Genomic DNA, 15,573 nt, shown 5'->3' on the forward strand with positions numbered 1-15,573 from the left:
AAGACCTGTAGACCTGTTTGTACGCAAATGACCCTGGTAACCGTACAATTACTTGAAAGTTTACATTCAAACTTACGCCTAAGGCATAGATATGTATGTAAACTTTCAAGTAATTGTACGGTTACTACTTGCAAAGTCTGTAGCACAGCAAATATGTATTTGCAACCAGAACTGCTCCCCTTAATTCAGCTCGCTTTTGCGAAAAACTCTTTAAGTTTGGTTTTGTTAGTATCTAGCAGACAGCTCTGGAGACTGAAAGCGTGAATACAGTGCGGAGTCTGTAGCACAGTAAATCTATATGTGTAGCAGAACTGCTCCCCTTTAAGTCAGCTCGCTTTTGGAAAAACTCTTGAAGTTTAGTTTTGTTAGTATCTAGCAGACATCCATGGAGACTAAAAGTCCAGATGCAGTGCAAAGTCTGTAGCACAGCAAATCTGTATTTGCAGCCAGAACTGCTCCCCTTAATTCAACTCGTTTTTGCGAAAACTCTGAAAGTTTTTTTTTTAGAATCTAGCAGACATCTACGTATATTTTCTAACAAATATATTTTACTTTTCAGTTCCTTTCTGTCGCTCCCCCACCCTAAAGAGAAACTTAGTTTTGACGCTTTAGGAGATAGTGGGACCATGTCAAACAATTTCCAAACAAAAACTAAGCACAAAAACTGCATTTTTAGACCGTAAATTTCGATTTTTATGCCCCAAACTCCCCTCTGGATACGAGCATAAAGTGTGAGTCTTGCACATTTGCAACTTTCGCCTTAGGCCGGTCCTGGTCACAGCAGTAGTAAAAGTATTAGCAGTAGTAGCAGTAGCAGTACTAGTAGCAGCAGTAGTATCATGCACATAGTGACTGTTGGTTAATAATTCCCCGAAAATTTCAGGTAAAAAATATTGATGATAACTTACTTACCGGTTTTTTAGTGCCGTGGAATATTTTGAAATTATGTTCGAGCTGTTCCACCTTTCGCTAATTAGGCAATTTTGGGCTGAGAGTGTTGTAGTACGGGTTTGATTCTCCATTATTTTAATTATTGTAAATTTGAGTTCCCTCTTCGCTCTAAACTTCCTCCAGAAAAACTTTATATTTTAAAAAAAAATTTACTCCTCTTCCGGTTTTAGAAACATTCACAATGAACCTTTTCATTCACAATGTCTGGCATTCACAATGCCAGACATTTTTTTAAAATTATGTTGAAAACAGGGGGTTGAAAAACAACTCCTTGGATGGTGTTTTGGAGAAGCGCTGAATATTCTCATTTCACGATCGAGACCCTTTTCCGACAGTACACAGTGACGTATAATAAAATAAATAAATAATTCATAATATAAGTAAATAAAATAAATACTCGAACCATGTAATAATAAAAAATATGAATGAAACAGTAAGTTGGAGTCTATTGCTAAAAATTAAAATGCTTTGCCTCCCGATCTCGTTATCTGACATTTTTCAGACATTTGTTGGCAATGTGACAGGGGTTGGCAAGACAGGGGTTGGCAATGTGACAAGGGCACCAAAAATTTATAGAACTGACAAGTATATATAAAACAAAGGGTAAAAAAGAGAGGTATAAAAAATGAGGGCGCCAGAAAAATCTTGGGAGGGCATGGTCCCCCCTAAGGAGTAAAAACTATAAATATATAGTAAAAATATAGACGTGGAAACACTGCTGTTAACAGTCAAACACGTTATCTAAAATCACAAAAACTAAACTAATGCATGAAAATAAATTTTCGTTCTATATTCTCTTTTATTTAAATAAGCAAGCCCGGATAGATATTTCCCGGGAGGACAATTTTTTACAGAAGACAGGAGGGGGAGGTAACAGACAGCTCTAAGGAAATTATTTTTACCAATACTCTACGCCATCTTACTCCCATTTTTCTTAATAATTGGTGATACTGATACAGAATGACGTGAAAAACTCAATTCGAAACTTTGATTATTTTGAAATGTTGAATTGTTTGATTTGCTATAGAAGTTATTATATGATAATAACACCGAACTATTACCATGTAGTAATTATGAAACAGAAACTACTTGTATAGAAACGATTCATTTTATGCTAAGCAGTCCTTTTTTAAAGATGTTACAAACAAGGGGCAATTAAGATCTTATAAAAACTTTAGCTGTACACCGATATTTTAATGTCTCGATGATAACGTTTACGCCCTTCCTTAACTGTTTAGGAAACGTCACTAATATTGACCCGTCTAAAGACCTTATACTATAGATTTAGAACAAGATACAACATTGCCACCCACGGCGGAAGGTGTCCGATCCCAGGGGAAGAAAAAGATAGCATTCGAGGATAAAATGGCTCTTTATATCGAACAGTTAACCTCCTACCCACTAGATAAGGATATGGAGCTAGATATCCCCTGAGAAACCTTTTGTGAGTGCTAAGGGTGCAGACCTTCATTTTTATACGTCTAAAAACCCGATTAACTTAAGTCTACTTTTTGTTATGATCCTTCTGTATGTTTATTAAATAAAAAAACATGTTTTTTCAACTGAAAGCATGGAGCAATATTAAAACTTAAAACGAACAGAAATTATTACGCATATGAGGAGGATTGCCCCCTCCTCAACTCCTCGCTATTTACGCTAAAGTTGTTCGACATTAAAAAAAAAATTACTTATTGTTCTAATTAAATGACCCTTCTGTTTCAGGAGTTGTTTTTAAAGAATTGGAAAAAAAATTAAACTTTAGCGTAAAGAGTGAGATGTTGAATAGGGGGCAATCCCCCTCGTATACGTAATAATTTCTGTTCGTTTTAAGTTTTAATATCGCGCCTTACTTTCAGTTGAAAAAACTTGTTTTCTTTTATTTAATTTCTGATCGTTTTTCAAATAACACCAGGAAATCTGGCTCCACCTCCAAGGAAAAATCCACATCCCACGGAAATATCCTCTGGACAATTCAATCCTGGTGAAAATTTACTCCGGACAGTTACCCTTAACAGCTGCGCGCATAAAATTGATTCAGTAAAGAGAAAGCAAGATATATAAAGACATTTTTTATAAGAATTCTGGCAAATTCTCCCAGTATACAAATTCCCCTGAAAAGTTCACCTCCTAGAAAATTCCCTCTCCATGGAAAATTGTCCCAGTGCAAAGTCCCCCCAGCAAAAAATTTGTCCTCCCTTCCCCACCCGAGAAATGTATGCATTCTTTCCAAAATATTAATGCTATACAAATACTATACGTAAACGATGCGCAAATTTTATAACTTAAAGACCTTTCCCCAGGGGCTATGGGGGGGGGGTCATATTATCTTAAAAAAAAATAGTTATTAGGCCTTTCAACTGCCCTGAACAATATGGCAATCTCATAATTTTGATCGGATGATTTTGGGGAAAAAGTGGCGTGGGAGGGGGCATAGTTACCTTCCAATTTTTTTGGTAGCTTAAAAAGGTTAACTTTTAATTTTCGTTAGAATGAGCCCTCTCCCGGTGCTGTAGGCCCACTAGGTCACTACGATCAACCCTGGAAAAAAACAATAACAAATAAATACGCCTCCGTGATCTTTCTTCTGGCAACAAGTACAAAATTCCACATTTTTGCAGATAGGAGCTTGAAACCTCTACGGTAGGGTTCTCTGATACGCTGAACCTGATGATGTGATTCTATGAATTTTAGGGGTCTTTCCCCCTTTTTTGAAAACCAGGCAAATTTTCTCAGGCTCGTAGCCTTTGACGGGTATGACTAAACATAGAAAACTTATATGTTTAAAATCAGCATGAAAATCCAATTATTTTGATATGTATATTGGCATCAAAATTCCAATTTTTACAGTTTCGGTAACTATTGAGCCGGGTCGCTCCTTACTTACTGTTTGTTACCACGAACTGTTTGATAATTTATTAATAGAAATAAAAGGCTAGAAAAAATTTCTGTTGATGCCTGAATTTACGAGTCTTAGGTAGCTTGGCGAAGTAACTACCCTTAGACCAGCCAGTACATCAGGATCTCCTATATAGCGCCCTATCGTAAAACTTCTGTCCAAGACTATCAAATAAATTAATTTAAAATGCAATTAAAGCAAGGATTTTAACGGTAATTCTATCTGAAAAAAAAAATCGAAATATTCCCCCTGTAAATTTTGAAAATGTTTTTTTTTTGTATATTCATTAAAAAGAGCTTTGCTCCCTCCTCCACATTTTGTGCGAATTGATGACCCTGTGCCCCTGATGCTTGCATATCAATAGGGCCGTTTCGACCAAACCATCTCTCATGGAATCTTCTTTCAAAATACCCCAGAACTTAGGCAACGTTAACAGGCATATTTTGTTTCTTATGAGTATTAACGGAGATGCAGAAAATAAAGGCGATCGGATTGAAGCAGTTGTTGTAGCAACTTGGTTCGTTAGGATTTTGAGATAAACGTCGCCTTTTACTGTTCCAACAAAAATATCCTGTTCTCAACCTAATTTGGACAACACCGCTTATGTACTTTGTCGCTTTGAAGCTTTATCTTATTTATATAATTGGTATATTTAACACCTAGCCAATCATGCGAGGTTATACAACAGGTAGCTGAAGCCAATATTCCTCCGGAGCACTAACAAGAGAATTTTAGTAGGTTCCCGATCATGACAAGAGTATACCATGTTTTATGTCATGATTGGTGTATCGACTCAAAATTTTTAGTTTTTCCACCGGGGGAGAGGGGTAAGGGGACTTATGATTATGTGTTTAAGTGAATGGGCAAAGTAATTTTTTGCCTATCTCCAGAAGAGAGTGTATGGCTACAGTTTTAATACCTGCCATTCGACAGGATCTTTAGCCAGTACCTCTGTATGTATCTCTTCAAAAAGCTATTGTTTTGGTCGGGTCAAAAGCTATTGTTATTGTTTTGGTCGGTCAGTTCTTATAGGTATTTAACGATAAATGTTTTATAGGTACTCCAGGATTGACTGGAACCGGGACTGTCATAATCAACGTTAAGGACATTAATGATCATGCTCCTGAGTTTGTTCAATCGTTCTATCAGGCCAATGTTGAAGAAAATACACCAGTTGGATCCTCAGTTATGCAAGTGTCAGCTGTTGACCCGGATGACGGTCTGAATAGCTTAGTAAGGTAGGTGCCTGTATGACCTTATTTAATCCTCAGAGATCCCTCCCCTGGAACACAAATTATAAGCTTACATACTCTAGGCAAAGCTTATTTTTCAATCGGGGGGGGGGGATTATGATGTTTTTTGATCTGTTCAATGACGATGCCAAGAAAAGCAAAAAAAAACGTAGTGAAAATGTCGCTTCCTTGTTCTTTAAATTGACGAGCCTAATGGAGCCTTATTTAATCCTTGGTGGATACCTATCCGACGTAAAAAGTAAGTTATAATACAGTTGAAATTTAAATATTTGAGCCTAAAATCTCTACTTTTATAATATTACGTACTGTCCAAACAAGCTGGATCGCTGGTCATGAGATGTTGGCTGCTTATAACCGATTAAAACAATATTGTATTGGAGCAATGGATAAGCAAAATAGGTTAGCACAACCAAAAAGAAATACTTGTTCAATTAACGCTCGAGACTAAGGTTGACCATTTAGTGACACTTTTCCCTTTCTTTTTCCTCGAACTCCCATCTTTTGGTTAGAAAATCCCTAAAGATTTTTTTACTGACCAAAAAAACCCAAAACTAGTCCTTGCTCTGCACTACCCATCAAAAGTGCCTTTGCGCATTGCAAAAACCTGCCAGAAACGAAAGGGTATATATCATATTTTGATATTTGTTGTTGCTGATATTTTCATGCACACTCAACAGGATTTTCAGTTTTAAGAGTATGTGCTTTCTTGAAAGCTGGACATGATCTTTAATTTCAATTTTAAATCGGCATAAGAAACTGTCTTTTTAGTGCTTTTAATAATTTAAAGGGTTGAATTGTCTCGAATAGAACAGGATTTTCTGGCGTGAAGCGCAGTCGATTTTTATACCTCTCTTGAAACATTCTAGTTAAGAAGGAGAAAATAGCCTAAAATAAATATAACTATGACGCAAAGCGGATACCTTCTATTATCTATTGTAAAAAATTAGTAGAATTTTGAGGAGAAGAAATTTTATTGCTGTGAGGTATTGTTGTGAGGTATTGAGGTATTCATAAATAAATTTATGAAATTTGAATAGAAAATTCGGGACAACTGCAGCTATTGAGAACTTAAAGAAAAATATTCGAAGACTTTTCTTGTCATTAAGAGTGAAAACTTTACTGACGCTAGGTCACAACTGCACTAGCCTTTATGAACAAGTGTTAAAAAGAAAATAAATGCTTTGACGCTAAGGTTTTCTGGATTGAGGAAAATAGCCTGATGACTCGATGAGTTATGTGATAATTGAGAATCGTTCTTTTACTGACGGGTATAATAGAAGCAGGATTAAGACCAGCAAGCGGGTAACATCCAAAAAACAGAAAACCTTGTAAATTGTGACATGAGTGTACAAATAAGGAAATCCTTGTCCCTGTACCCCTCCCATACTCTAGTCATAAGCAAGCAGTTAACAAAATAGCTAATTTTTTTGAATCCGTGTTCTTCCATCCGCCTACCCCAGTACTCTTTGCCTGTATTAACAGTTAAAGAATAGCCATATTTGCAGGAGATGACATTAGAGATCAAGGCTGCATCCAGGGGGGAGGTTACCGGGTTTGAACCCCCCCCTCCTTCCGCATCGTTAAAAAGTAACAAAATGTATATAAACGAAATGTTGATACGTTCTGTGAAGTTATTTTTGTCCCCCCCCCTAACAAAATCCTGAATACGGCCTTGTTAGAGATGATAACAAATAGAGAATTTGTTTCTTAGCATCATCTGAAATCTGTACGTCGGCTTATCTAACTTTTTTTTTACAATTTTTTTAACCTACAGTTTAAAATAGGGTTAGTTTTTTTTTGCCTATTATGAAAAAGAAAAAGAAACTCTTCAGTCACTATACAGAATCCAAAAAATGTCAAATTAGAGTATTGCAGACTTTGGCTAAACTTTTCTTCTTACAATGCTTCACATCGTAAAAAATTTCTTCATAAAACATTTTGCAAATAGCTTATAGTTATTAAAATTTTTGTCTTTGACGAACACAAAAGAACAGAGAGCATGTTTGGTAATACCCAGCAATAAAAAGAGTGCATACTTTTACCAAGCAATTTTCAGTCGGTTTTAATGACCCTGCAAAGGTTAGACGCAAATAGTTGTAACTTTGGAGGAATTTAAAGCAATAAGACTACGAAAGAACAGCTCAAACCCTGTCGGTTATAAATAGAATTGGTGATTCATATGCCGGTTCCCACTTCTCGTCAGAGAAATAGGGAGGAGAGGAGATCCTCACCCATCCCCTAAATTTTGCATTTTTTTTATTTTGCCGTAGTTTTTTAAATATTATTTTATATTTCTTTACTTTGGGCGTTTATATTTATATTAAGGAATTCCAGCATTGGGACAACAAAAAAGCGGCTCTAACCCTGTTGGTTATAAATAGAATTGGTGATTCATATTCCGTTTCCCACTCCTCGCCAGAGAAAGAGGGAGGAGAGGTGATCCTCACCCGTCCCCTAAATTTTGCATTTTTTTATTTTGCCGTAGTTTTTTAAATATTATTTTATATTTCTTTACATTGGGCCTTTATATTTATATGAAGGAATTCCAGCAATGGGAAAACAAAAAAGCGGCTCTAACCCTGTTGGTTATAAATAGAATTGGTGATTCATATTCCTTTTCCCACGTCTCGCCAGAGAAACAGGGAGGAGATGAGATCCTCACCCGTCCCCTAAATTTTGCATTTTTTTATTTTGCCGTAGTTTTTTAAATTTTTTTTTTTTTTTATTTAATTTGGGCTTTTTTTTTTATATGAAGTAATTCCAGAATGGGCACAACAAAAAAGCGGCTCTAACCCTGTTGGTTATAAATAGAATTGGTGATTCATATTCCTTTTCCCACGTCTCGCCAGAGAAACAGGGAGGAGATGGGATCCTCACCCGTCCCCTAAATTTTGCATTTTTTTATTTTGCCGTAGTTTTTTAAATATTATTTTATATTTCTTTACTTTGGCCCTTTATATTTATATGAAGTAATTCCAGCAATGGGACAACAAAAAAGCGGCTCTAACCCTGTTGGTTATAAATAGAATTGGTGATTCATATTCCTTTTCCCACGACTCGCCAGAGAAACAGGGAGGAGATGAGATCCTCACCCGTCCCCTAAATTTTGCATTTTTTTATTTTGCCGTAGTTTTTTAAATATTATTCTATATTTCTTTACTTGGGCCCTTTATATTTATATGAAGGAATGCCAGAACTGGGACAACAAAAAAGCGGCTCTAACCCTGTTGGCTATAAATAGAATTGGTGATTCATATTCCTTTTCCCACGTCTCGCCAGAGAAACAGGGAGGAGATGAGATCCTCACCCGTCCCCTAAATTTTGCATTTTTTTATTTTGCCGTAGTTTTTTAAATATTATTTTATTTTTCTTTAAATTGGCCCTTTTTATTTATATTATGTAATTCCAGAAATGGGAAAAAAAAAAAGCGGCTCTAACCCTGTTGGTTATAAATAGAATTGGTGATTCATATTCCTTTTCCCACGTCTCGCCAGAGAAACAGGGAGGAGATGAGATCCTCACCCGTCCCCTAAATTTTGCTTTTTTTTATTTTGCCGTAGTTTTTTAAATATTATTTTATATTTCTTTACATTGGCCCTTTATATTTATATGATGGAATTCCAGCAATGGGACAACAAAAAAGCGGCTCTAACCCTGTTGGTTATAAATAGAATTGGTGATTCATATTCCTTTTCCCACGTCTCGCCAGAGAAACAGGGAGGAGATGAGATCCTCACCCGTCCCCTAAATTTTGCTTTTTTTTATTTTGCCGTAGTTTTTTAAATATTATTTTATATTTATTTACATTGGGCCTTTATATTTATATGAAGGAATTCCAGCATTGGTACAAAAAAAAAGCGGCTCTAACCCTGTTGGCTATAAATAGAATTGGTGATTCATATTCCTTTTCCCACGTCTCGCCAGAGAAACAGGGAGGAGATGAGATCCTCACCCGTCCCCTAAATTTTGCTTTTTTTTATTTTGCCGTAGTTTTTTAAATATTATTTTATATTTCTTTACATTGGCCCTTTATATTTATATGAAGTATTACCAGAATTGGGAAAAAAAAAACGCGGCTCTAACCCTGTTGGTTATAAATAGAATTGGTGATTCATATGCCGGTTCCCACTCCTCGTCAGAGAAATAGGGAGGAGAGGTGATCCTCACCCGTCCCCTAAATTTTGCATTTTTTTATTTTGCCGTAGTTTTTTAAATATTATTTTATATTTCTTTACATTGGGCCTTTATATTTATATGAAGGAATTCCAGCAATGGGACAACAAAAAAGCGGCTCTAACCCTGTTGGTTATAAATAGAATTGGTGATTCATATGCCGGTTCCCACTCCTCGCCAGAGAAATAGGGAGGAGAGGGGATCCTCACCCGTCCCCTAAATTTTGCTTTTTTTTATTTTGCCGTAGTTTTTTAAATATTATTCTATATTTCTTTACTTTGGCCCTTTAGATTTATATGAAGGAATTCCAGCAATGGGACAACAAAAAAGCGGCTCTAACCCTGTTGGCTATAAATAGAATTGGTGATTCATATTCCTTTTCCCACGTCTCGCCAGAGAAACAGGGAGGAGATGTGATCCTCACCCGTCCCCTAAATTTTGCATTTTTTTATTTTGCCGTAGTTTTTTAAATATTATTTTATATTTATTTACATTGGCCCTTTATATTTATATGAAGTAATTCCAGCAATGGGAAAACAAAAAAGCGGCTCTAACCCTGTTGGCTATAAATAGAATTGGTGATTCATATTCCTTTTCCCACGTCTCGCCAGAGAAACAGGGAGGAGATGAGATCCTCACCCGTCCCCTAAATTTTGCTTTTTTTTATTTTGCCGTAGTTTTTTAAATATTATTATATATTTCTTTACATGGGCCCTTTATATTTATATGAAGTAATTCCAGCATTGGGACAACAAAAAAGCGGCTCTAACCCTGTTGGTTATAAATAGAATTGGTGATTCATATGCCGGTTCCCACTTCACGTCAGAGAAATAGGGAGGAGAGGGGATCCTCACCCGTCCCCTAAATTTTGCATTTTTTTATTTTGCCGTAGTTTTTTAAATATTATTTTATATTTCTTTACATTGGCCATTTATATTTATATGAAGTAATACCAGAATTGGGACAACAAAAAAGCGGCTCTAACCCTGTTGGTTATAAATAGAATTGGTGATTCATATGCCGGTTCCCACTCCACGCCAGAGAAATAGGGAGGAGAGGGGATCCTCACCCGTCCCCTAAATTTTGCATTTTTTATTTTGCCGTAGTTTTTTAAATATTATTTTATATTTCTTTACATTGGGCATTTATATTTATATTAAGGAATTCCAGCAATGGGACAAAAAAAAAGCGGCTCTAACCCTGTTGGTTATAAATAGAATTGGTGATTCATATGCCGGTTCCCACTCCAAGCCAGAGAAATAGGGAGGAGAGGGGATCCTCACCCGTCCCCTAAATTTTGCATTTTTTTATTTTGCCGTAGTTTTTAAATATTATTTTATATTTATTTACTTTGGGCCTTTATATTTATATGAAGGAATTCCAGCAATGGGAAAACAAAAAAGCGGCTCTAACCCTGTTGGTTATAAATAGAATTGGTGATTCATATTCCTTTTCCCACGTCTCGCCAGAGAAACAAGGAGGAGATGAGATCCTCACCCGTCCCCTAAATTTTGCTTTTTTTTATTTTGCCGTAGTTTTTTAAATATTATTCTATATTTCTTTACGTTGGGCCTTTATATTTATATGAAGGAATTCCAGCAATAGGACAACAAAAAAAGCGACTCTAACCCTGTTGGTTATAAATAGAATTGGTGATTCATATGCCTGTTCCCACGTCTCGCCAGAGAAACAGGGAGGAGGGGGGATCCTCACCCGTCCCCTAGATTTTGCAATTTTTTTGCCGTAGTTTTGAATATAATTTTATGTTTTTTTTTTACATTGGGCCCTTAGATTTGTATGAAGGAATTCCATCAGTGGGACAACAAAAAAGCAGCTCAAACCCTGTTGGTTATAAATAGAATTGGAGATTCCTTTGCTGGTTCCCATGTCTCGCCAGAGAAATAGGGAGGATAGGGGATCCTCACCCGTCCCCTAAATTTTAGATTTGTTTTTATTTTGCCATAGTTTTTTGAATATTATTTACTTTTTTTACGTTGGGCCTCTCTGTTTATAGAAAGAATTCCAGCAATGGGACAACAAAAAAACAACACATAGTTGAAGCTGTTGCTCAGATATTGCTTTGAGATTCCCACTGGAACATTTTCTGTAGGATCACTAATGGCTCACTAACATGAACCATGAAGTCGTGTACTATGTAATATAAATAAGTATTTACCAGAGGCATTTTTAGGGGCAAGGAGCTTAGGGGGTACTTTCCCCGGACGCCGAAAATTTAGGGGCATAAAATTTTAAATAAATAACGTAAGGGCTATAATTATTTTGTAGTTTTTGAAATTTTATTATTATTAAAATAAAGTAGAGGGTGCAGTTGGCAGTAAGTGTAAGCCTATTGAACCCGAAATTTCATTTTTTTTTCCCCTATATCTTCATCCCCATTCCTAATAAATTAAAGTAATTAGGCCAAATCTAATCAATTTTAATGCTTTTTGTGGTATTTTGTATTCAAATTTTGTTAAGAAATACAAATTTTGTTAAAATTTGGCCTTAAATTTTTTGGGTGACGGGGGGAGGGGGGGGGGAGCTCTGAAAAAGATTTTCCCCATGCGTAAGAGAGGCCAGAACCGCCACTGGTACTTACGCAAACTGGAATTATTGGAGTGAACTATTTATTCAGAACATTGAATTTTAGTTTATGATTGTTAATTAAATTTATAGTATTTAAGTGTCACAAAAAATAATCCGTAATATGTACGATTGCCCAAATCCGTCAGTAAACATGACCAGCTAATTGACAGAATCCATTCCCCCCCCCACGAAAAACAATTTAGTTAGTAGTGCCTCTGGTCGGTACCAGACCAAGCCCACGTGAATTAATTACTCGTACTTCTTAGTTCTAGACTGTTATATCCGTTATATTAGACTGTTATATCACTATAACTATTATCTATCCTGTTATATCCATTTTCAAATAATTTTCTTTAACTTTTATCTCACCTTGCTATGATAACTCAAAACCCCAAAAGCCCGAAAAAAGAATTGAAAAGAATAAAAATATAAAAATAAATACTATAGGATTTTCTTTTTCATACGTTCTGCCTATATTTTGGAATATAGATTGAATATTCCAAAGTTCCTTCTTTTCTTCATTATTTGATATATTTTCTCTTCGGCTGCTCAGTTTTTCATGTGCGGAAAATTATCCACAGATGGAATTTTCAGGATGGAATTTCCCGTTGGAGGGAGGGGGAATTTTTCGAAAAGAAATTTTTCATGGGGGACGGGGAAATTTAAGTATCACCTGAAAGGGTTTTCAGTTTGAAATCATGCATATTTTTGATGCTTTGATGTTATTATTTCGGTAAAGGTGATCACTTTTAAGGTTTGCAGTACACGGAGAAGGAAGTCTTGCTCAAAAGGTTTTGTTATTTTGATTTGCCAAAACTTTAAGAGATACATAAGCAAATACGAGATCAAATGGCCCTTCAAAATGCCTTCAGGCGAGCCTTTAATGGAAAGTGGGCAAACAAAAAGTTGAATTCACAATGCAAGGCCGTATCCAGGGGGGGTTTACCCGGTTTGAACCCCCCCCCCCCCCGAAATGTTTGTTTGACTCGTAAAAACGTAACAAAAATGGTCATAAACAAATTTTTATGCGTTTTTTGAGATTTTATGTGTAACCCCCCCCCCCTAAAAAAATTAATACCCCCCCCCCCCCCCGAGCAAAAATCCTGGATGCGCTTCTGTCACAATGACAAAGCTGCTTTGTGAGGTTGTTTAGTTTGAAAACGTAAAACAGTTTAACTGAAACTTCATTTTCAAAGTTAAATTTTTTGATTAGCTGTTTTACTCCTTGGGTCAATAGTTGCTTAGTTGATTCTTGTTTGAGTCCAGCCAAAGAGAAAAATAATTCAGTAGGGTCTTTGATTTTTATTTAAACTTTCTTGATCCTCCGGAGCCATTGATAGTGCATAGAAAGTCGAATCAACGTTTCAGCTGATGGGTCTTTTTTAGAAGCCTGTCGTCAAACCTCACGGCAGCTGGAATCAAGTGTTGCCGGTCCAGTGTTGCCGAGCAGAGCATCAATCCACTGTACTACCCCACTGTTATTCCTTTTGTTTTTGCAAAATCCTTGACCGTTCTCAGAAAGTGATGCTCATTCACAAAAATTAAGGGGGGTTGGCGTATATTTTTTCACTTTTTCCCGGAAGATTCATAAAAGGTATTTCTGATATATACGGGGACCTTTTTTTTATTATTATTTTCAATTTTTCAAATGACTTAAAAAACAAAATGCATCAAAATCTAGTGAGTAAATGCCCTGCCCCTACCTCCCCCCTAATTAGCGCCTCTACTTAATTAGTTGTGCTGCCATGTGTCATTTTTAAATAAATCCAGCTTCTTTGGGGTGGAGGGGGGGGGGAGGTCTATAGCGTATATAATTAAATTTGTCATATAGTCAAAAAGTTTATAATTTTAGGAGGGGGGAGTGAAACGTTTAACTCAGTCACTACATCAAGGGTTCTTCTTCGTTTGAATGTAGATTTTTCAGTTTACTTCATTTAGTCTCCTTCTCTTCTAAGTCCACCCGTGTTTCTTCTTTTTTTTTAATTTGACGCCCGCTAGTACCAAAAACTGCATATGGAGGGTTTTTTCATTAAAAGCTGAATTCATATCTTACTAAAAAAAAGAAATTAAGTTTTAAAATGGTTTTGTAAGTGTCCACATAACCAATAAAAAAAATCAGCTTTCATTTCCACTGTCAAGGGGGCGGTTGCCCCCCCCCCTCCCAATAATGTGGAGAAAAAATTATTAAATATCCCATGCTTCTTGACTCTCCGGATATGGACCCCTCTCCCCCCCCCCCCCCGAATAAAATTCTGGAGCTTCAGCCCGGATCCGCCGAACGTGTCCTAGCCATTGCAATATTTCTCTCTTTATAGCCCTAGAAAATGGGATTGGCCCACATTTTTCGTACACCTTACTGTTTGATATATGGTCAGTCGGTCGGATACCCAAGACGATCCGTAGGCAATTTCTCTGGAAAATATCTCGCAAATTTTCCTCCGATTTTCGGTACTCCCCTGAAACTAACCAAAGGCTCTGCGGAAGCTTCGCTGAATCAAGCAGCATGGTCGATATTGTTTACAACAGAAAACAAAAGCATCCGAAAAAATACGCTGTATTATTTTGTATAGTAGGACAGAATAATCACTAGCCTTGGGAAATACATTTCATGTCTGAGTAGTTTAACTTTAAATGCTTTTCTTCCTTAAAAAAGAGGCAAGCCCCTGGCGTGAAGCTAAATAAATTGGAGAAAAAACCAGACACAAACTCTGACGTGTTCATTGATCGACAGTGCGTGTCTCTCTTAGCACAGTAGGAGCTTTTTGAATTTTCCATGAGTTCATTCTGTCTTTGCGCCTTGTCGGACACAGTGTTGCCATACGTGGCGCATTTGGGCCATTTGGACATTTTTTTTTAGATAGCTACATTTTTAATTCCTCACATTTAAGCAAATTTCAAATAAAGTAAACCACGAGAGCTTGAAAATACATTATTATTAATGTTGAATCATATTTAAATACAGACTTTTTTTTAGGTTATTTAGCTAAGATATCTTGGCCTTTTTGCTCTAAAAATTGTTCCGCTAACTTTTACTTAACTGATTGCGTTATTTTATATCAGGCACCTGGTAACATTAGTTAGATACGTCTTTTTTATTTTCTCAGAAAGATATTGAGTTGTTGATCCGGCAAAGCCAGCGTAAGAAAAAATTCATTAATATCCATTAGTTTTTTTTTGTCATTATGGTGGCCAATCGCTTGTGGATGTTGCAATAACAAAATCAATTTCTTATCAAATCAGCAAGCGTCTAATCAGCATCTCAGTTTTTATCGAATCAAATATCCTGAGTTTCATATAAAATACTAAGATCTTAGCTGAAGTAAATAAAATGACTGGTGAAATTAGGGCAAGGGTGGTAATGGTCATAGGATTACTTTCCCAAATAGTATTCACTTGGCGCTTTCGCAGAAGGGACAGCGGTCTTGAACCTCTTCTTTGCTGGTAAGGCCGTACCCAGGATTTTTTTTTCGGAGGGTGTTTTACTCAAAGATTTTTTTCCGGGGGTTTTACACGAAAAAACCTAAAAAAGACATACAAAATTTGTTTATATCCATTTTTGTCACGTTTTTACGAGTCAAAAAAACATTTCTGGAGGGGTTCCAACCCCCCTAACCCCCCTCCCCTCTGGGCGTGGCCTTGCTTGCTGGTATCTCAAGATCATTGCTATCTCTTTTATAATTTCCTATTTTTTTTTTATGAGAAATATCACTAGTT

At 36.4% G+C, this 15,573-nt stretch overlaps 1 protein-coding gene across 1 annotated transcript in view; it reads left to right on the forward strand.

Annotated features, from left to right (window-relative positions):
- The window catches only part of ft (cadherin-related tumor suppressor fat), a 163,049-nt gene that overhangs the window by 119,470 nt on the left and 28,006 nt on the right, over window positions 1–15,573 (forward strand). Inside the window, exon 10 of the mRNA XM_089089942.1 lies at window positions 4,905–5,085. Coding sequence (XP_088946068.1) covers window positions 4,905–5,085 — 181 coding nt within the window. The remainder of the gene's footprint in view (window positions 1–4,904; window positions 5,086–15,573) is intronic.

This window comes from Artemia sp. Qi Xiang Cuo, chromosome 5 (assembly GCF_049724085.1).
Source record: "Artemia sp. Qi Xiang Cuo chromosome 5, ASM4972408v1, whole genome shotgun sequence".
Classification (NCBI taxonomy): Eukaryota; Metazoa; Arthropoda; class Branchiopoda; order Anostraca; family Artemiidae; genus Artemia; species Artemia sp. Qi Xiang Cuo.